This window comes from Palaemon carinicauda, chromosome 37, assembly GCF_036898095.1.
Source record: "Palaemon carinicauda isolate YSFRI2023 chromosome 37, ASM3689809v2, whole genome shotgun sequence".
Taxonomy (NCBI): Eukaryota; Metazoa; Arthropoda; class Malacostraca; order Decapoda; family Palaemonidae; genus Palaemon; species Palaemon carinicauda.
Genome location: NC_090761.1, coordinates 57,098,266 through 57,121,322, shown reverse-complemented (window position 1 = coordinate 57,121,322; position 23,057 = coordinate 57,098,266). Strand labels below are relative to the sequence as shown.

The 23,057-nt window shown below is 43.4% G+C and overlaps 1 protein-coding gene across 2 annotated transcripts in view; it reads right to left on the bottom strand.

The window, feature by feature from the left end:
- LOC137629120 (zinc finger CCHC-type and RNA-binding motif-containing protein 1-like) overlaps positions 1-19,513 on the bottom strand; it is a 58,082-nt gene extending 38,569 nt beyond the window's left edge. Inside the window, exons 1-3 of one of the 2 annotated variants that reach the window (XM_068360394.1) lie at positions 19,319-19,513; positions 11,335-11,488; positions 5,171-5,374 (exon numbers count right to left, since the gene is read on the bottom strand). In XM_068360394.1, the coding sequence (XP_068216495.1) occupies positions 5,171-5,374; positions 11,335-11,486 (356 nt within the window). In that variant the 5' untranslated portion in view covers positions 11,487-11,488; positions 19,319-19,513. The remainder of the gene's footprint in view (positions 1-5,170; positions 5,375-11,334; positions 11,489-19,318) is intronic. The other variant, XM_068360393.1, reaches the window with a different exon arrangement.
- Positions 19,514-23,057: the final 3,544 nt, after the last annotated feature.

The window sequence follows — 23,057 nt, the reverse complement described above, 5'->3', positions numbered from 1 at the left end:
GTGAGGAGAAGGAAGACCTCGGCGACGAAGAGGAAGGTGAGCCTTAGGTCTTATACTTCTTCTAGGAGCAGCAGGCAAACCATCGGCAGTCCTCCGAAGAGGAGTCTCTATCAGTGAACTCCCCCAGGGGGGAGAATCACCCGCAGGAGAGACCGTTGGACTTAGTTCCTCCCTCGAAGGATGTTCGAAGGGGGGAGCTAAGCTTTCAGCTACAACAGGAGCAGGAATTTGAACACTCTCATTGGAAGCCTCTGCCACAACAGCCTCGACAATAGACAGAGGGTCAACCTCTGCTACCGCCGGTGAATGTTTGACAGCTGCTCCCAACCTGATCATGTCAAACAGGGCTTCCTTGGAGGGCAAACCCTGAAGCCCCAAGGAAGCCCAAAGCTGCAAAAGATCATCATTATTTACATTAACAGAAGGAGAAATAATTAAATCCTCCCCCAGGGGAGGAGGAGGAGCTGCCTCGCTATGGGAGGCAACTCCCTCTCCCAAACCCACACGGCTACGCTACCACTCGACGGCCTCTCGCGAGAAGCCAACCGAGTGGGAGCTTCGGAGGAGGTTTGGGCTACGGAAGAAGAGCCCTTAGGATTTTCCTTCTTCAAAGAAACCTTTGAAGGAGAAATATCCCGTTTGGACTTCTTGAGGCGCTGGGAAAACCTCTCCCACTGGAAGGTAGACCACTCCCTACATTCAATACATACGTTTCCACTATCACACCGTTGACCCCTACAATAAGAGCATAAGGTGTGCGGATCGGTGTCTATTGATGACATGAAGGTCCCACAAGGGCGTTCAGGCAACCCTGGGCACTTCCGCATTGTAGAGGCCAACTTCACAACACTAGAAAAGAAAAAGCAAAAAGCATAGATTAATAATGGCTGTCATGTAGGTGAGGGTGACAGTGGACATGTCCGTCTAGCAACCGAGCCGATAGCAAAGTGAACTTACCACACAGGTGTGTGAGGGGGGAGGGTAGCAAACTACCCTCCTTACACCCCGCTAGCTAGCGGTGGGGTAGTAAACCCTCGTTAAAATTCTAATGGCTCGTCCTTTCAGCTACGCCGAAAGTAATTACCCACTTTAAATAGCGTGGTTTGTATTTCAGTTACGGAACAAATAGCCTTTAAATGTCAGTTGATCTGCAGGCCTTACTATTCCGCTCAAGTACAGTATAGTAAACTACTGTATATCTCAGGAGATACAGTTTTCCAATAAAGTTTTAAATATCTTAATAATTTTTCTAGAGTATGTTGATGAGGCTGTCCTTATTAGTCTCTAGTGTCCCTACCTGTCTCAGTCCCTTCGCCTGCACCGTCACTGTCTTCTTTGAGAAGGTCACTTGCGGCCAACCCACAGCGCGACCTCAGTCTTGCTCCTTGGCGAGCTGACGACGGCACACTCCCTGATTCTGAGTTCGCTCAGCCGGCAGAGAAGTGCTAAGTCCGAAGCAAATTCCTGCTCCACTCAAGGGACACCTTTCCATTCACTAGTTAGGTCTTCTCCTGGGAGATCTCCTCCGCACGGGGCGATGAAAGGGGTTTAAGACTTGTTTATGCCTTTCTCTAGCCCCTCGAAGGACAGTTCGTCAGATGAAGATGAGAGGTAGCACGCAGGCTGGGTACAGCTGTAATAACTTGCCAGTGAGTTCAATGCATCCTTCAATCTCCGTCCTTTATTCGCCCAAACAGCATGACTCATCCACCCGAGATGTCTCGCCATTCCAGCACTCGCCCTGTTTCCAACACTCGCCCTGTTCCTCTTACGGGAGAGTGCAGGATCGCTCGCCAAACTCTGGCGGGACAACGCATGAGCAGACGATGCGCAACCAGATGACTTCATGAGCCCTCAACGACCACGACCAGTGCGAGCCAGGGTGTTTGTCATCGCCAGCTTGCGATCCACGCATTTGAGTTGACCTTAACGATCAACGAGATCCAGAGCAAGTGCACAGACAACAGTCAACAGAAACTCTTCCAGAGCGCGACCAGGTTCCAGCTCGTGGCCAAGCATCAACTCACCAGGTCTCGACCACTCTTCAGCTCATAATCACACTACAATTTGCGATCACGAACAACTCACGACTGCACAGCAGCTGGCAAACACAGATCAGGCCACGACCAAGCAGCAACACGTGATCACATAGCTGTTCGCGACCACGCAGCAGCACACAACAACAAAGCAGGGAATAAAAGAATTCTTCCTCACGACCTTCGGTTCGTCAGGAGAAGAGAACGCACTCGCCGAGAAATTCTATGTCAGCAGAGGCCCATCCACAACCACCAGTTCGTACCTCCAGGACAAAACACGACATCATGCCGGTGCGCATTCAGTCAGGTAAGTGCAAGCACTCTCCCCTGAGCAAGGAAGACAGAACAGCAAAAACTCCTTAAAGACGAACCCCGGAATGCGAGCTCCCTAAGGAGGCCATGACGACCGGGCCTTCTTTCAGCAAGAACATGCCCTGGTTTCATGAACTGGTCAAGGCAGTTCAACAAGAAGTGAAAGGGATTTTGCATGTTCCTTTGGGTAAAGATTTGATGAGCACTCCACAGATCCCGCTGGAAGCATCAAGCACCTTGAAGTCTACCTCTCCCCCTTCCGATCTGAGACGGAGGAGTTCAATTCCGGCTAAACCACAGCAGCGGCAAGCTCCGATGGTATTGTCTCCTATCTGACCAACGGTATGTAATCCTCCTACAAATTCGGGCTAGCTGCAGCAGGATTTTTTGAAGTTAGATCTAACGCCGATAGTTCCAGCAAAGAAGAAGAGGCAAAAAATACAGCCAACTCCTCCCCTGAATGACACGTTGCAACCCAGGACCAGCATGGGTTCAAGATCTCCGAGGGAGATCTCATTAACGAAGACCTACCCGCTGCTGCCAATTGAAATTATTCGAACTGTTCAACCCGCTCTACTGGTAAAAGAAGTTTGGTCCTCTTTCGTCTCCCCTACTATGTGTTCTTCAAGCCCTTCCACAGCTATGTAGGGCTCAAAGAGACCTTCCTTACTCACCGAATTCCTTCCTTGGCCAAAGTAGAGGAGGGACTCGAAGATGGTACCCCTGAACTGGTCATCGAGGATAACAGCACCTGTTCAAGAACGAGTACCAGGCTCCTCACAATCCAAGACAAAGACAGCAGACAAGGAGCTACCCTCGACATTGAAGGACTCTGCAAGACACAATAGCATAAAAAAACGAGCCACCCTGAGCTCCTGTGGGTGTAAGCTCATGGGTGGAAGACCCTGATCACAATTATAGACAGGAAACCACGACCCCCAGAGCAGAAAGCACTAAGATCTTGGCGACAAAGTACAGTAGAAGGAAACGGACCACACTTTTCCTGGCTTGTACGATCCTTCCATCCCACCACCTGAGGGTAAGGACAGTCTTGGACCTCTTGGCACACAGAAATCTATCAAAAACAGCGCAACCCTTCCCTGGTCGAGGGGGTTGAAGGAGGCTAGAAAGAAGGCTTTTGCACAGATCGCCAGAAGTTCACAGTCCTTACAGTCCAGTGAGTCAGAAAAAATCCTTCCTCCTCTTTTTGTCCAATAGACAAGTTACAATGTTGTAATGAATGAGAACCTTGCAGCGTTACCTAAATCCATTGACAGTGTCTCTGACTTCAAGTGAACTTCTCAGCGAGCGACGCCCTTAACACGGAGAGGCTCATGAGGTATATCATGCAGGCTACTTCATGGCTCGATCTATTGTTAGGGTAAGTGGGACACCTGTTCAAAACAGACGACTGGTCCCTAGAACAGGCAAGATAGTCTATGTCCACCTTTCTACACTCGGGTACTAGGACCATCAAGTTCCTAGCCCACCAAGTACTGGGTAGTTTACTTGTGGGCTAACTTGGACATCATGTACATGTACGAAAGTTTATCGAGGTGTCAGGGTGATTCCTCTGTAAAACGTGCGTAGCAAGGAGGAACACCACGGGCAAAAAACAAGTCAGTTGGTTAAGGACTTCCTCCAACTTAGGGTGAGTCTTCCCTAATAAAGAGTGAAAGGGTTTGTATTAGTGACGGAACAAATAAGAAATTTGAAAATAATTCATATTCTTCCTAAGGACATATACCTTAAGCTCTATACAAATTTGTTCCGCCATCACCTATCGCCCTGCAAGTCCTGCCTGTAATCAAAAGTGACGAGAGAACACAGGTGTGTGTGTGTGTGTGAGCTGGGTAGCCAGTACTAACCCCATACTCCCCGCCCCCACTAACTAGCAGTGGGGTAGTAATACCTCTCTAAAAGTTTTATTCCTTAATAAAGAGCTTAAAGTCTGTATTGCTAGGAAATATACAAATTATTTCTAAATTTGTCATTTTCACTAATCTTACCAACTGACAGACTAATGGACTCGGAGCAGATCCCTAAAGGAGGCCAACCTCCACAGGGAAAGTACTCAGACTTCCATATCTTATCTTATCTGTATAGTGTACCTTGGCCTCTCATACATCATCTTCACTAAATTTATAAATTTCTCTGATACTCATCTCTTCCTCAAACACCAATAGACTACTCTTCTTGGTACCCTATCATATGCCTTATCAAGATCTACAAAACACATATAAACTTCACTTGTTCCTTTCAGACACTTCTCTTGGACTTGTCTTACTATAGAGATAGCATCAACTGAGCTTTTCCCTTTCATAGACCCAAACTGTTAACATTTATATCTATCAAATCTCTCAATCTACTTTCTATTACTGTATTATGAATACAGGCATCAAAAACTTTATTCCTCTGCAGTGCCCACAGTTTAACATGTTTCTTTCTTGTTTATACAATTTAATCATCCAACTATCATCCCAGTCCCTTGGCATTTACTCTACATGGCAGATTTTTTTCCAATAGAGTAGTGTGCACCCACTCTTTGCCTAGATTTTTTAATGCCTTGATCATTCTATTATTAACTATGATTTTCTCTAAAAAAAAAACCAACTTACAATCCCTATGATCCAATAGTAGGATAAAGGAACTTTTAAGTGCCAGCTCAACACAATAGCTATAAAAAACTGGAAAACTTCATACTTCACAAGTAGTTGTCATCATTGACAATAAAGTGCAAATAAAAAAATGAAATTACCTCAATACAGGATTGCTGGGCATAATATTACTTCATACTTAACCCTTAACCAAGTTATACTCACCTTGATTTATCTGGGTATTCTCTCCGCCTGATGAATTCTGGTGCTCTTCCATTATCTTTGGCAATACTAGCTTTCAAAGTCCTCCCAAACATCTCACAATTGTTGGTGCCTCGAACACAAGCCTGAGCCTCTTCTCGCTTCAAAAACAGCAAAAATGCTACTCCACGACTTTTATGACTTTCCTTCTCCCTTAGTATAGTTACCCTACAAGTTGAAAAAGAAAGTATATAAATAATTCTATAAAAAAGGTAATTATATCAAACATTGTAATGACAGTCATCTGTGTTAGGTAATCAAAAGTTAACTAAGATATATTAACAATAAATAATAAAATAATGTATACCTTTCATGTTTCATCACAAACACACCACATCCTTATTTGGTCCCTCATAAACTTTCAAATACCACAAAAGAAGAAGAAGACAGTTCCACCTGAGCATCTTTGCATCAAGGCTTTACCAGCAATCTGGTAACATCGTGGGTTAGTATTTTTTGTGTCTGTCATTTTCCAAACAGCAAACTTCTTTCCCATATCAATTACATTTTTGTACTCGATATAATATAGTACAAGAACAATTTACAACATTTCTTTTTCATAGGTGCATTTTAAATAAGTGTAGTACCTTTTATCATCTATTAATAGTACCTTCACTGGTCCTAGGTTCAGTAAATGACAGGATTAAAACCTGCAGGAAGGAACAGGAAAATAGAGAAAAAGGAGATAGACGAAGATCTAGATCTGATGGAAGCTCAGTATCCTACAAAAGTTTCATTGACAAATCTCAGAGATCTTGCTCCATCTTATGTTGGAGTTGAGATTATTATAAACTTGATCCTATTCAATTTACAGGCCTTCTCTTAATAATTAGTTCTGTACAAGCTTGTCGACAGCCCTGAGCAATTATCAAATATGGAGTAAGGAATACATTCTTTAGAAGTTCTTGACATATTTGGGCCAAGCTAAGACAGCGTCAACCCTTTAGAGAAAACAATTTCTCCAAAGGAAAAAGTTCTGATGGAAGAAGATCTCTATGGCTTTAATGCCAGATTGTGAAAGCTCTTTGAACTGTTCCTGCGCATGCTTGTCCTTGAGGTCTCGTGTTACCACCAAACAAGAGAGTGCTTCGGACCAGTGGTCTATCCACAAGCATGTTTGTATAGCTGACGTAGCTGTTACCACCATGTTAGCCAATTCTGGTCCTGAAATTGTGGCGGAAAGATTTGGTAATCTATCCTCCAATACAGATGGGACCAGATCAGCCACATCAGCACCAATGGGAAGCGGACTCTGAAAGGCTCCGGAGATAATGTAAACATGTCTCTGTTGTGAAAGAGGTAGATTTGAGAACATAGCCCTCAGAAGGATATTGGGAGTTAAATGGCAGGACAGGATTAGAAATGAAACTATAAGAGAGATTACTCGATTGCTATATGTGGATGAGATCATGATGAGGGGTAGATGGAGATGGTTTAGACATACTCTTCGCACTCCCAAAGAGAGATTAGTTCACCAAACATTCAGTTGGGCTTCACAAGGCACTAAAAGAGTTGGAAGACCCAGGCCTACATGGCTGAGGACTATGAAGCGCGAAGTAGGAGATGATGAATTAAGAAGTATTGAATCAACAGCTTAAGACAGACACGACTAGCGAAATCTAACTGAGGCCCTTTGCATCAATAGGCGTAGGAGGAGATGATGATGATGATGATGATGATGATGTGAAAGAGGTAATGTAGGAAGCTTTGAGGATCTCTTCGCCTTCAGCGAGTTTTTTGCTTGAGTGTTCAGAAACTTGAGTGCATCCTGAGTCTGGTTAGAGAGATCAACAACAAACCTGAGCCTAGGGAAATGAGACCGTGGAAAGGTAGCATCGATAGCGCATTGTCTGTTAGCAGTCGGCACTAATGGAGGCTCATCCAAACCCCTCAAGCAGCGAATGAGGCTCACAATTTTGATAAAATAGGAGGCTTCAGAGGTAGATACTGGGGCTTCAAGAAGGGTGCATCCGCTGAGCTTGTACTCACGCATGCAGTGAGGCTTCCGGTGAGTCATTGATGATAATAACATCCAGATAAGTTCATTTCGTTTTAACGAAGTTCTTAATTCTTTCTCGAACGTCCTTCCGGCTCATTTCGCCATTGCCTACACATACACCGAATAGTCTGGCTTATTCTAACCACATTCTCTTTTCTTCATACACCTCACAACACTGAGATTACCAAACAATTCTTCTTTGCTCAAGGAGTAAACTAAATCAATCTAATTGTTCAGTGGCTACTTTACTCCTCGCAATGGTAGAAGAAAGACTTAAGCTGTGGTAAGCATCTCTTCTAGAAGGACATTCCAAAATTAAACTATTATTCTCCGGTTTTGGGTAGTGCCATAGCCTCTGTACCATGGCCTTCCAATTGTCTTGTATTATAGTTCTCTTGCTTGGGAGTACACTTAGTCATGCTGTTCTATCTTATATCTCTTCATCTTGTTTTTTTTTAAAGTTTTTAGTTTATGTGTGAAGGATCTAAAAGTAATAATGTTACTTTACTTGAAATATTTTATCTTAATTGTTTATTCTTCTCTTTAAGTTTATTCATTTTATTGTTTCCTTCCCTCAGTGCCTTAGTCCTTTCCTCTATGTCAGATGAGGGATTGATCCTTGGACAGGGGGTAAACTTTCCACGCCCCTTACCCACCTTCTGTAATCTGCAAAGAATTATCTGAAAATTGATGATGTTCCGTAGACTGTACATTATCATTATCATGAATGTCAGACCAAGTGCTAGAGTGAGGTCTATTTATTCTATTAATAGCCTTATTCTCAGCGTAAAACACAAGGTTCTTAAAGGCCTAGGGTAAGGTTTCATAATGCTGTTTCCTAGCTGAAAGTTTGTAAAACTCAGGGGGAACTGCGAACCGATGTTGGGAGATTCTACCGTGCATTCCACAACCTGGTGGGCGCATTGTCATCTCAACTCTCGTATTACCAGAACGCTGAGGAATACATTCAAGCCTCAAGATGGCGCCATGTGTAGTGACGTCACAATGCTTGGGGATGACAGCTTGCCTAGACCTGTTGGGCTGCTCAAGTTGTGGGGGAGTAGACACACATGCAGACAAGGCAAAATGACGTCATCACGCTGAGACATAGCAGCGCCCTCAGACTTGTAAATCTGAACATTCAGCCTGGCTGTATTCTCAGATGCAATTCTTGGTGGAGCAAGAAGTTACACTCAATTTCACAGCATTATTAGGCTTAGAAGAAGATGCCTGCTTTGAACATGAAGACATTGTCAAATCACGAGGAGGTAGACGCAGCCGAAGAGCCCGACCACCCTCATAGCAGAGAAATGACAAATCTCATGGTTCCTTCCGGGAACTCTTTGAAGGTGTTCTCTGTCGAGGACCCCTGGGGATAAAAGGCAGTCCTTGCTCGTTATTTTGAGATGGAGACCAGTAAAAAATCGTCTTTCAATAAGGCTGCCTCTGTATGAGGCGGGAACGAGGAGAAACTTTCCCTGTTCTTATGTGAGACACTCCTATAAGTGAAGAAATTTTATCCTCATAATCTGATATATATAAATCTCCACTCAAAGCACTTATAGGGGGCGAGGGAGACCTAGTTAAAACAGAATAATCAGGGATAGAAGCATCTGAAGGATACGGCTCGGGGAGCAAAATGGCCATAGCCAGGGGATCCGCAGTAGGAAAAGATTTATTCCCCTACTACATGCATACATATACCACGGCACTTCCCCCAATTTTGGGGGGTAGCCGACACCAACAATGAAACAAAACAAAAAGGGGACCTCTACTCTCTACGTTCCTCCAGCCTAACCAGGGACTCAACCGAGTTCAGCTGGTACTGCTAGGGTGCCACAGCCCAACCTCCCATATTATCCACCACAGATGAAGCTTCATAATGCTGAATCCCCTACTGCTGCTACCTCCGCGGTCATCTAAGGCACCGGAGGAAGCAGCAGGGCCTACTGGAACTGCGTCACAATCGCTCGCCATTCATTCCTATTTCTAGCACACTCTCTTGCCTCTCTCACATCTATCCTCCTATCACCCAGAGCTTTCTTCACACCATCCATCCACCCAAACCTTGGCCTTCCTCTTGTACTTCTCCCATCAACTCTTGCATTCATCACCTTCTTTAGCAGACAACCATTTTCCATTCTCTCAACATGGCCAAACCACCTCAACACATTCATATCCACTCTAGCCGCTAACTCATTTCTTACACCTGTTCTCTCCCTCACCACTTCGTTCCTAACCCTATCTACTCGAGATACACCAGCCATACTCCTTAGACACTTCATCTCAAACACATTCAATTTCTGTCTTTCCATCACTTTCATTCCCCACAACTCCGATCCATACATCACAGTTGGTACAGTCACTTTCTCATATAGAACTCTCTTTACATTCATGCCCAACCCTCTATTTTTTACTACTCCCTTAACTGCCCCCAACACTTTGCAACCTTCATTCACTCTCTGACGTACATCTGCTTCCACTCCACCATTTGCTGCAACAACAGACCCCAAGTACTTAAACTGATCCACCTCCTCAAGTAACTCTCCATTCAACATGACATTCAACCTTGCACCACCTTCCCTTCTCGTACATCTCATAACCCACATTAACTCTCAACTTCCTTCTCTCACACACCCTTCCAAATTCTGTCACTAGAATGTACATTATTAATGCTAGGTGATGAAATATTCACAAAATTACGGTCATTGTCCTCCGTGACTGAAGCCTCATAGAACTCCTGACATAAAGAACTAAGAGGGGAAATAACGTGCACAGCCGAACCCAATTTAAGTTTCTTCTCCTTGCTAACAGAAGACGAATTATATTGAGAACAATATTTCTCCCACTAAGAGGATGGCCACTCCCTATAATAATCACATGGAGATTCCACTGAACATCTTTTACCTGGACACGACGGGTAAACCGGGTGAGGGTCCACTTCTACCTGGCTCATGAAGGTACCATAATGGTGACCATCTCAGCCAGGGCAGGAACACATCAAATGCCATAATGTCAAAAAGCACACACTTGTAACTCACAAATAATGAAGCACGTAAGTGACAAATAATGTCAAAGACACAAAAGAAACAAGCACAATCACTACTGTGTAAGGGTAAGACCAGGCGTTGCAGTTGTCTGATCACAGAGGAGAAGGAAGGAACGTCCAACCTCCTTCTCAGCCAGAAGCGTTGTGGGTTAGCAATTAATAATAATAACAATAATAATAATAATAAGGTGTCATGCATAGCAGGTGCCTAGCAATGTAGCATGACGTAATCTACAAATTTCTTTTTAAATTGCCTGGCCGTAGAAAACAAAACTAGAAGTAACCCCAAGTAAATGACTCAGAAGTTTGTATCCACGTAGGAATAAATTCTCTGTTCATTACTTTTAACAAAAAATTATGCATGCATAGATCCGTATTAATCGAACTTTGCAAACTGGATCATATCAATGAATCCAATAAGAAAATACATCTAAAAAAATTAGTAAAATGACCGTCCTTAAAAGTCTGCAAAACAAAAATAATATGCTAACAAAATGCAATAATAAAATAACTCATAAAAAGGATAATGCTAAGTATTGGGGTTTTAAGGTGAAACAAATAAACAATGAATTAAAATTATAAAAAGATAACTTTGCACGCATAAAACAAACAACAATGGCTATGCCTGAATTAGATAGCCATAAAATAAAGTGCCAGAAAGAAATAAAAGAAATTAAACAAAGGAAAACCTGCTATCCAACAAGAATTGGTTTCCTCCCAACTTGCCTGTACAATGCTGGTAGTCCAAACAGAGCAGTGACTCAGTTTGTTACCCGAGAATCATTGTATACTAGATACATGGACTGCCAGGGGTAAATGGAGGATCTCTTTGACAGACAAGTACTGTAAAACTTGCGTGACTGCTAAAAAGCTACTGCTATTTAAATGGTTTCATTGGAAAAATTAATAAACTATATTTACACAGAGCAAGGGATCAGAAGAGCCAAAAAGCAGTACAAGCCTAGCTCTGTCCCTACCAGTTTACATGAATTATAGAACTTTATTAGACTTGCCTAGATGGGTGATAACATATCGTTGGCTTAATACTCCTATAATTGTAAAAACGAGTTATTACCATACCTGACTAATTTTCCAAACTTCTCAAAAACTTTGTGAAGATCTGTGTTCGTAAGGCTGAAAGGTAAATTTGATATATAAACCGTACTGCGGCTTGGAGCCAAAGAATTTCCTGCATTGGGATTAGTTGATTGATGTCCTTTCAGAGCTGCCATTTCTGTAAAATTGAGAGGTTTAATTATTCTGTACTATACTGTAATTGACAAAGGAATACGGTTTATTATCTTGTTTGTGAGTTATTTTGATTTTTCCATGCAAACTAAAAATGTTATTTTCATTAGTAAAATAAATTTTTGAATATACTTACCCGATAATCATGTAGCTGTCAACTCCGTTGCCCGACAGAATTCTACGGGAGGGATACGCCAGCTATCACTATACTAGAAGGGGGTGTACTCACCAGCGCCACCTGTGGCCAGGTACTGCAGTACTTCTTGTTGACACCACCTCACTTTTTCCTCGGTCCACTGGTTCTCTATGGGGAGGAAGGGTGGGTCAATTAAATCATGATTATCGGGTAAGTATATTCAAAAATTTATTTTACTAATGAAAATAACATTTTTCAATATTAAACTTACCCGATAATCATGTAGCTGATTCACACCCAGGGGGGTGGGTGAAAACCAGTGTACATGACTAAAGGATAGCTAAGTATCCCGTATTTCATATAATCAGTTATTTCAGAATAACAATGAAATAATAAGTACCTGGTAAGGAAGTCGACTTGAACCGTTACTCTGCCTTTATTAAGTTCGTCTTCCTTACTGAGCGCAGCGTTCCTCTTAGGAGGCTGAATCAACTCAAAGGTGCTAAAGTATACAGGGCTGCAACCCATACTAAAGGACCTCTACACAACCTCTAACCCAGGCGCTTCTCAAGAATGAATTGACCACCCGCCAAATCAAAAAGGATGCGGAAGGCTTCTTAGCCTACCGTAACAACCCAAAAAACAACAATAAAAGCATTCAAGAGAAAGGTTAAAAAGGTTATGGGATTAAGGGAATGTAGTGGCTGAGCCCTCACCTACTACTGCACTCGCTGCTACGAATGGTCCCAGGGTGTAGCAGTTCTCGTAAAGAGACTGGACATCTTTAAGATAAAATGATGCAAACACTGACTTGCTCCTCCAATAAGTTGCATCCATAATGCTCTGCAGAGAACGGTTCTTATTAAAGGCCATCGAAGTGGCTACGGCTCTCACTTCGTGGGTCCTTACCTTCAGCAAAGCAAGGTCTTCATCCTTCATGTGAGAATGGGCTTCTCTAATCAGAAGCCTTATATAATACGAAACTCCGTTTTTGGACATGGGCATCGAAGGTTTCTTGATTGCACACCATAAGGCTTCTGACTGTCCTCGTATAGGTTTTGACCTATTAAGATAATATTTCAGAGCTCTGACAGGGCAAAGAACTCTTTCTAGCTCGTTACCTACCATGTTGGAAAGGCTAGGAATTTCAAACGATCTAGGCCAAGGACGTGAAGGAAGTTCATTCTTAGCTAAAAATCCGAGCTGTAAAGAACATGTTGCAGATTCGGATGTGAACCCAATGTTCTTGCTGAAGGCATGAACCTCACTGACTCTTTTAGCTGTTGCAAGGCAGACGAGGAAAAGAGTCTTGAGGGTAAGGTCCTTGAAGGAAGCTGACTGGAGAGGTTCGAACCTAGGAGACATAAGGAACCTTGAAGACTACGTCTAGATTCCAGCCTGGAGTGGGTAAACGACGTTCTTTAGAAATCTCAAAAGACTTAAGGATGTCTTGAAGGTCCTTGTTGGAAGAAAGGTCCAAACCTCTGTGGCGGAGAACTGAAGCCAACATACTTCTGTACCCTTTAATCGTAGGAACCGAAAGGGATCTCTCATTCCTTAGATGTAATAGGAAGTCAGCTATTTGGGTTACAGAGGTATTGGTAGAGGAAACTGCATTGGCTCTACACCAGCTTCGGAAGACTTCCCACTTGGATTGGTAGACTCTACGAGTGGATACCCTCCTTGCTCTGGCAATCGCACTGGCTGCCTCCTTCGAAAAGCCTCTAGCTCTAGCGAATCTTTCGACAGTCTGAAGGCAGTCAGACGAAGAGCGTGGAGGTTTGGGTGCACCTTGTCTACGTGAGGTTGACGTAGAAGGTCCACTCTTAGAGGGAGAGTCCTGGGGACGTCGACCAGCCATTGTAGTACCTCTGTGAACCATTCTCTTGCAGGCCAAAGGGGAGCAACCAGCGTCAGCCGTGTCCCTTCGTGCGAGACGAACTTCTGAATGACTCTGTTGATGATCTTGAACGGTGGGAATGCGTAAAGGTCGAGATGGGACCAATTCAGCAGAAAAGCATCCACATGAACTGCTGCTGGGTCTGGAACTGGGGAACAGTACAAAGGAAGCCTCTTGGTCATGGAGGTGGCAAACAGATCTATCGTAGGCTGACCCCACAAGGTCCAAAGTCTGTTGCACACGCTCTTGTGAAGGGTCCATTCCGTGGGGATGACTTGATCTTTTCTGCTTAGGCGATCTGCTGAGACGTTCATGTTGCCCTGAATGAACCTCGTTACTAGAGTGAGGTTTAGACTTCTTGACCAAATGAGGAGGTCCCTTGCTATCTCGTACAGGTTCCTCGAATGGGTCCCTCCCTGCTTGGAGATGTAAGCCAAGGCTGTGGTGTTGTCGGAGTTCACCTCCACCACCTTGCCTAGCAGGAGGGACTTGAAGTTCATAAGGGCCAAATGAACTGCCAGTAGCTCCTTGCAGTTGATGTGGAGCGTTTCCTGTTCCCTGTTCCACGTTCCCGAGCATTCCTGTCCGTTCAAGGTCGCGCCCCAGCCCGAGTCTGATGCATCCGAGAAGAGATGAAGATTGGGGGTCTGAATCGCTAACGATAGGCCCTCCTTGAGAAGGAGGTTGGTCTTCCACCACAAGAGAGTGGTCTTCATCTCTTTGGTGACAGGGATAGAGACTGCTTCGAGCGTCAAATCCTTGTCCCAATGAGCTGCTAGATGGAATTGGAGAGGGCGGAGGTGGAGTCTCCCTAACTCGACGAACAGGGCTAACGATGACAGGGTCCCTGTGAGACTCATCCACTGTCTCACCGAGCAACTGTTCCTCTTCAGCATGCTCAGGATGCAATCTAGGGCTTGGCTTATCCTTGGGGCCGATGGAAAAGCCCGAAAATCCTGACTCCGAATCTCCATTCCCAGGTAAACTATGGATTGGGAGGGAATGAGCTGGGACTTTTCTAAGTTGACTAACAGACCCAGTTCCTTGATCAAGTCCAAAGTCCAGTTGAGACTCTCCAGACAGCGACGACTCGTGGAGGCTCTCAACAGCCAGTCGTCTAAGTAAAGGGAGGCTCTGATGTCCGATAAGTGGAGGAATTTTGCAACATTCCTCATCAGATGCGTAAACACCATAGGAGCTGTGCTTAGGCCAAAACACAGGGCTTGGAATTGGTACACAACCTTTCCAAAAACGAATCTCAGGAAAGGTTGGGAGTCTGGATGAATAGGAACGTGAAAGTAAGCGTCTTTCAGATCCAACGAGACCATCCAGTCCTCCTGCCTGACCGCTGCTAGGACCGACATCGTCGTCTCCATAGTGAACGTCTGCTTGGTGACATAAGCATTGAGCGCGCTGACGTCCAGCACCGGTCTCCAACCTCCTGTCTTCTTGGCCACCAGAAAGAGACGGTTGTAGAAGCCCGGGGATTGATGGTCCCGGACTATAACCACTGCCTTCTTCTGTAACAGGAGCGACACCTCCTGGTGCAACGCTAGCCTCTTGTCCTTTTCCTTGTAGTTGGGAGAGAGGTTGATGGGAGAAGTGGTCAGAGGGGGTTTGCGGCAGAATGGTATCCTGTAACCCTCCCTTAGCCACCTGACAGACTGGGCGTCTGCACCTCTCTTTTCCCAAGCTTGCCAGAAGGTCTTGAGTCTGGCTCCTACTGCTGTCTGGAGAGGAGGAGAGTCAGTGTTTGCCTTTTGAAGTCTTGGGACCTTTCCTAGACTTGCTCCTGGAAGAGTCTGGACGGGAGCTTCCTCGGCTGGGGGCTCTGCCACGAAAGGGCGGAATAAACCTTGTAGCAGGAGTATCAGCCACTGGGGTGCGGTAAGTCCTGGGAACTGAGGGAGCAACCTTAGTCTTACGAGCTGAAGAGGCCACAAGATCATGAGTGTCCTTCTGAATCAGGGCCGCAGACAAATCCTTGATAAGCTCTTCGGGAAACAAGAACTTAGAAAGCGGAGCAAAAAGGAGTTGAGACCTTTGACAAGGTGTGATGCTGGAAGAAAGAAAGGTGCAAAGTTGCTCCCTTTTCTTAAGAACTCCTGACACAAACATTGAAGCAAGCTCGCCAGACCCATCCCGAATTGCTTTATCCATGCAGGACATTAAAAGCATGGCCGAGTCCTTGTCCGCAGGGGAGGTCTTCTTGCTCAGGGCCCCCAGGCACCAGTCTAGAAAATTGAACATCTCAAAGGCACGAAATACACCCTTTAGGAAGTGGTCTAAATCGGAGAAGGTCCAGCAAACCTTAGAGCGCCTCATAGCTGATCTACGAGGAGAGTCGACCAAACTTGAGAAGTCAGCCTGGGCAGAGGCAGGGACTCCCAAGCCTGGTTCCTCTCCTGTGGCATACCATACGCCTGCCTTAGAAGTGAGCTTAGTAGGTGGGAACATAAAGGAAGTCTTCCCTAGTTGCTGTTTAGACTGCAACCACTCCCCTAATATTCTTAAAGCTCTCTTAGAGGACCTAGCAAAGACGAGCTTAGTATAAGTTGACTTAACAGGTTGCATGCCCAGCGAAAACTCAGATGGAGGAGAGCGGGGGGTAGCAGAAACAAAATGGTCCGGGTATACCTCTCTGAAAAGAGCCAGGACCTTACGAAAGTCAATGGGTAGAGGAGAAGACTTGGGTTCTTCCACGTCTGATGAGGGATCCAGGTGCGCAGCTTCCTCCTCAGAAACCTCATCACCAGAGTGTAGCGAAGTGAGAGGTAATGTAACAGTGGTATGCTGAACAGCAGAATCTGAACAAGCGGGTGCATAAACGCTTGTGGTTTCATCCTCAAGTCTCTGTTTCTGAGTTAAAACCTGAGGTTCAGGCTGCAAAGACTGGTCAAGAAGAGTAGAGGAAGGTAGGCGCATGGGTTGAGGTGGCTGACTCCTAGCATGAGTTTCTTGTCTCAAGAGTTGCGCTTGCTGTAAGGGTTGCGGATGCGCAGTAGCAGATTCCTGAGGAACGAGTTGAGGTTCCTGAGGTGTGAGCTGCGAGAGTTGAGGTAGCGGCTGCGCAGAACGCAGTTCCTGTCTCGCGAGTTGAGGTTCCTGAGGTGCTAGCCTAAGGAGTTGAGGCTCTCGCCTTGAGGAGGGTTGAGGTCGCTGCAGCGAGTGCTGAGGTGGCTGCCTCATGGATGGAAGAGGTTGTCGTACCTCAAGAGAATGTTGCCTCGCTGGTGGAACCGCAAGCGGAAGCGGAGGAAGTAAGGCATAAGACTCCTGCTCCCCTTGCTGAGGTTGCCTTAAGGAAGGCGGAGGTTGCTGCACACCGCTGGTAACTGGCAACTCAGTATGCGGTAAGGTATCCTGAGGAACCTCAACTTCGTACGCCTGGCAGACTGGACTGCGGTGAGGCGGAGCGATCGCAGGAGGAGGTGTAACCTTCTCAGCCTGACACTCACGCATTAAGACCGCAAGCTGTGACTGCATGGACTGCAGCAAAGTCATCTTGGGGTCGACAGACGCTAAGGTCTGCTGAGGCAAAGCCTTAACAGAAGATGAGGTCTGTTGCGGCATCACCTTACCTCTCTTAGGAGGTGTGCAGTCACCTGATGACTGCGGAGAGTCAGAGCTAATCCAATGACTGCAACCAGGTTGTAGAACTCTTGAGGTCTGGACTTTGCGTTTGAGAGGTCTTGAGACCTGAGTCCAGCGTTTTCTCCCTGACATTTCTTCTGCAGACGAGTAAAAGACGGGCTCAATCGTCTGCGGGTGGGAGTGACGGTCTCTGTAAGACACGTCCGCAACCACCGAGGATACTTCTGTGCGCCGATCAAGGCCTGCCGAACCCTTTTGCCCTTCGACATTGCTTCTCCCCTGGGCTTGGGAGCTTGCAAGAGGTCCCGGACTGGGAGGACGACTGGCACGCACAGAAGTACCCTCACGCACCACACTGACACTGATACTAGCACTTGGCACCGCACTGACACTAGCACTTGGCACAGCACTGGCACTATCCCCTCCCACTGCACTTTTGACCTTAAGTTCTTTGACTTCTGCCATAAGAGACTTATGATCACTAACCACCGATTCCACTTTGTCACCTAAAGCCTGAATGGCACGCAAAACATCGGACATATCAGGTTGAGTACAAATAGTAGGTTCGGGGGTAGCCACTACAGGGGGAGGAAAAGGTTGAGGATCATGAGGTGAGGAAAAAAGTGAAGAGCGAGAAGAACTCCTCCTAACTCTCTCTCTCTCTAACTTGGTTGAATATTTCAGGAATCGAACAAATTCAAGTTCCGAAAGTCCGGCGCATTCCTCACATCGATCTTCCAACTGACAGGGTCTTTCCCTACAGTCAGAACAAGCGGTGTGAGGATCAACCGAGGCCTTCGGAACACGCCTATTACAAGACCTACATCGTCTATGGGGTGGGGCTTGTGAAAGGTCAGACATCTTGAATCAAAGAGTTAGTCAAGGGGGATTCCAAAACAAGCAAAAAGATCGTTAACCATTAATCAAAACCAAATAAAAGCTATCTAAGCTAATTAGAAAAGTTTCCAGTATAGCGACAGCTGAAATCTTAGAGAAATACTTCACCAAAAACCGTGAACAATACTCCAAAATCATAAGCATATCCCAGAACGTCTTGCCGGAAGCACGACAAGAGGAAAAAGTGAGGTGGTGTCAACAAGAAGTACTGCAGTACCTGGCCACAGGTGGCGCTGGTGAGTACACCCCCTTCTAGTATAGTGATAGCTGGCGTATCCCTCCCGTAGAATTCTGTCGGGCAACGGAGTTGACAGCTACATGATTATCGGGTAAGTTTAATATTGAAAAATTCTTATTAATAAATAACAAAATCATGAACTCACAGTGTCGAGTTTATAATATGGAAGGTTCTTGACATTGGAAACTACAAATTCATTAGCCTCTTCTAATATAAGTATGAAAAGGGGGGTCGCAGGAAGACGTAAGCCACACTAACTGCAGTAAGTAAGGACACGATAATCTAAGTAAGGTTAGGTGTGGGTAACTTAATTTAGTATATACAGGTATCCCCATAATTTCCTTACAGCTTAATCCCAATGGGGAGCACAGTCGTCATGAAAAATGTGATTGACATATCATCGACTAAACAATGTACTGTACAGTATCAATATTTCCCTGATGAAATATGTTTTTTCATACATAATTTCATGTGTATTGGATGGTTTTAATCATTTCTTTTAAAAATTGTTACTATTTGTATTAAAATTTGGAGGAATATGTCCTCATTCAAAAAAATATATTTACAGGAAAATTGTTCAAAACATGAAAATGAAACTGAAAAACCTTATTTCCCAGGGGTTATGGCAACCGGTGCAGGGATATATATTTACTGATTATATAGGTTGCCAAAGCTCTGCACAAGATGTGTAGTAAACTCAGCATTGTAAATTGTTAGATTTAAAGTAAAATCAGGGCCTTTGTATATCAGTGACCAGTTCCTCCAGCATGGATTAAAAATGGGCAGCAACTAACCTAATCTTTCCCCCCTAACCTAACCTACAAGCCATGTCCTTACCTACTTACCTAACAGGGGGGGAGGGCTAACGCCCCCCTGCGATCCCCCCTTACACTGCTGTATTCTAGGTTGAGCATAATACATACAGGTGGCCGCTGTCATACATACACCCCGTAAAATCCTAGTATTATACTTAAGAAGTGGTTAATACTGTAAACAATGTTAACCTTCGGTTTGGATAGACTAATTATTTCAGTAGCCAAGATACACTAACCAGAATCTAGAAGACTTACTGTCAATGTAATATCCAGAGAAAATCACCCAGAATCACTGGCGTAAATTTTGTTCGTCCTGTCACAGGCGATTGATCTTAGCTTCTTTTGTTTCGAACACTTACGGATTTTATTATGGACAGAAAGAATGACGAGAAGAGAGAAATGATTTGCGGCAAACAGTACTGTACGGCAGATGAGAAGAGAACACCAGTTTGTTTATATTTCGACTGGGTTTGTAGTTGTCATTGTGATACTTTATATGTAACGGCTCTCCTCTTCATCTCTACCTTGTACGACGAACTCCCGTCCTTCCTAGAAAAGAATGTCCAACATTTCAGATACATTTTCCCTCTTAGAACTTATGAATTTCAATAGCTTTTCATCAAATTATCTTCATCGTGCGTGAGAGAGAGAGAGAGAGAGAGAGAGAGAGAGAGAGAGAGAGAGAGAGAGAGAGAGAGAGAGAGAGAGAGAGAGAGAGAGAATCGATTACCTTTTCTTTTTGTAGCACGTGTAGACTGTGTTGTAGGCACAGCAGTTGGAGAGAATAAAAGGGGAACTGAATTATCTAATTGATTATGCGGCTAATATACAACCTTGCTGAGTAGAAGTGTATTAGATCTCCAAGCATTAGTTAACAGACTGGCCCAAATGGCTAGTAGCTTTGGTCTTTGGAATCCGTATTATTGAATGCGATTGAAGGTTGTGAGAACAGAATATGTTTGAGTATAAGCTTTATAATTAGTACCTGAGCCTATCAGGTATTCTGGCACAGTAATTATTATAAAATATATATATATATATATATATATATATATATATATATATATATATATATATACACATTTGAGTATGAGTTGTTTTCAGATGTATTTAGATGGTTTATTGAACACATCTTGGTGGTTTTTAAGTTTTATTGTATATAAACAACTGAGTTAAACATCTCCATCACTGGAGGAAGCTGTGTTGGTCCACATGACCAATTCTGGTGAAGTTTAGATAAGAACTGAACAAATTATCGATATCACAGATATCGTATGCTTGGTTTACTTTAGACACGTGACGGAATCGGAAGACACCTGCATCCGGTGACGTCACAAACTTTCACACGAAGAGTTAATGTGTTGACACTAAGAAAGAATGACAACTTAGCATCTTACATCCTGTACACAATTTGAGTTGACCATAGCAAATCTCACGGCCAGCTCTTCCAACCAACATGACATATTACGTCATTTGTTTTAAACATGTAATATTACTATTCTAAATATTACATAAGCTCGGCCAGCTATCTCAATTTTTTTTACAAAAATTTAACAACAAGCCGAAACATGGTTATTAGGTGTGACTGGACATACGTATCATTCATTGTCCAAAACTAGCTATATCCAACTGAGGACGAATGTCCAAATAGGCACATCAAAACTAATAACAATAATGCATACAAAAAAGATATTACCAAAGCAAAAAGAAAAATGCATGATAAAACCAAGATCATATATATGGTACATTGCTAGCAAATGATTACATGGTACCAAGAAACAAAACAAATTCTGACTTACAAATGATTCGGTAACTTGATAAAGAATAATTGTTACCTTTGTCAGAAACAAGATACTCAATATTCAGTGCACAAATACGAATTCCTGGTACGTACACGTACCACGGTTTCGTACATATATATATATATATATTTATATATAGGGTTGATACATTTTATTAGATGCCCATAGATTCTGTTATATATCTTATATTTTTTTTTTTTTTTTTTTTTTTTTTTCTCTTTTCTTTTTTAACATTCCGGCTGATATATTTTTATTAGATGCCGAGAGAAAAAATGATTTATATCCTTTTTTATTTTATTTATTTTTTTAAATGTTATTTTAAATGTATTTTTAACAATGCAAATGTAGAGAATTTCTTTAATTACATATTACTAGCGTACTAGTCAGCTTTTCATACAAACATCATCCTGACAAATTACTCCCTTAGCGAATGAGGTGGCCACTCATACAGCTTTGAATTGTATCAGGTAAGGGGTATTGTCAGGGCTATTCAACTCGTTCCTTTGTAGCTGCTTGCTGTGCCGTAACCTACGCCAAACAAGGATGTTCACGGCGATAAAAATCAACGCCGTTACCAATAAACCTGCTAGTAATATAGGTTGAAGAATCTCTTTGTAAGTCGGCGACAGGTGGTCCTTTTCGGTAAGTTTCACTAAGTGTTTCGCCACACTTCCTTTATAGGGGAGAGGAAGTGCGGGCGTTGTAGAGGTCCACGTGAAGTTCGCGAAGTAAGCACGTTCTCTGATGATTGTCCGTAGGCCAGTCACCATGGAATTCGGGGAAGTCCCGATACAGCCATCTGCTGCGACGAAGATGTGGTTAAATGATGTGGATCCGTCAGGGCATGATATATTGAAGCCGTCCTTGTCGTATCGTATCCACGAGCCATTATTTAGTCTGCAATTGAATTCTTTATTGTCAAAGGGATAAAGCTTATCCAGACAATTTTCACTTGTATGGGAGAGAGCACCGTCTAGCACTATACCTAACTCGCATGAATCCATCAAGTTTTTACGGAATTCAAATGAGTCAGCTGTACATATTTTTCTATCCATTGCGTCTGAACAGTGAGTTAATTGATTTAAGTCTTTAATGACCGTATATGTTTCCTTGTCTGGGGAAATCAATACGTGTCCTGTCAAACTGGATATTACTGGATTTGAGTGATTCGTCATGAAAGTCGGAAATGGTGATATCCTGTAAGATTGCCAGGCATCAGAAGAATCAAAGGGAATTGTAATCCTAATCTTGTTATTATCTACGTTTACTGTAATTAGGCTGTAATAAAATTCTAACCTATGTTCGTCTAACAAAGGAACATAGCCTAGTTTATCCCTAGTGTTCTCCAGAACCAATTTTAAGTAACGTATAGGCAACAAATGGGGCGACAATACACGTTTAGTTGCTAACGTGATAGCTTCTACATAATCCTTGGATTTCTCAATGAAATGTGCAATTCTGTTATGTATGTGATCTATCTTTGAATCATAATACGTTAATGTTGCTAACAAATCCTGTACTTCCATAATTTGAACGATATTATCTGAATGTTCATTTAACAAATCCATAATTTTATTGATTGAAGCTAACTGATCCCTTAGTTCTGACATAATCAATTCATCTTTATGAGTCAAGAACTCAATTTTCTTATTTTGATTACTAATTTTAAGACGATTGGAAAGTCCTAAACCTAAACTTGCAACAGACCCAAAGATGCTTAATGCAGCATAAATGAACGGATTCCGTCTTTCTTTTTGTTCGTGTCCTACAGTCCACATCAAAAGGTCATAAGCCAAAGATCCTGTCTCTCCAGTCTTATTTATTAAGTCATCAGATAGCATCTCTGCAACTTTAAATGTTGATCCAAGCAAACTCTTAGTAGTCAAATGAAAATGTCTCCTATGCAACTCATCCAATGATGCAGAAAACCTTGAAATGGCGGTTCTTAAGCTAGTGACATCATTCTCTTGAAGAAAAATTGCTTGCATATGCACTTCGACAATTACGTTGGTTGATGTAATAAAAATGTCTTCTTGTCTTTCAACTATATTTCCATATTTAAAATATATATTCTTAGTCTTAGAACTCATCCCATACGAAAAAAATGTCTGAGCGAACAATATCACTCCCAACAACAAAAAATTCATCTTGGAAACCTGTAACGAGAAAAAAC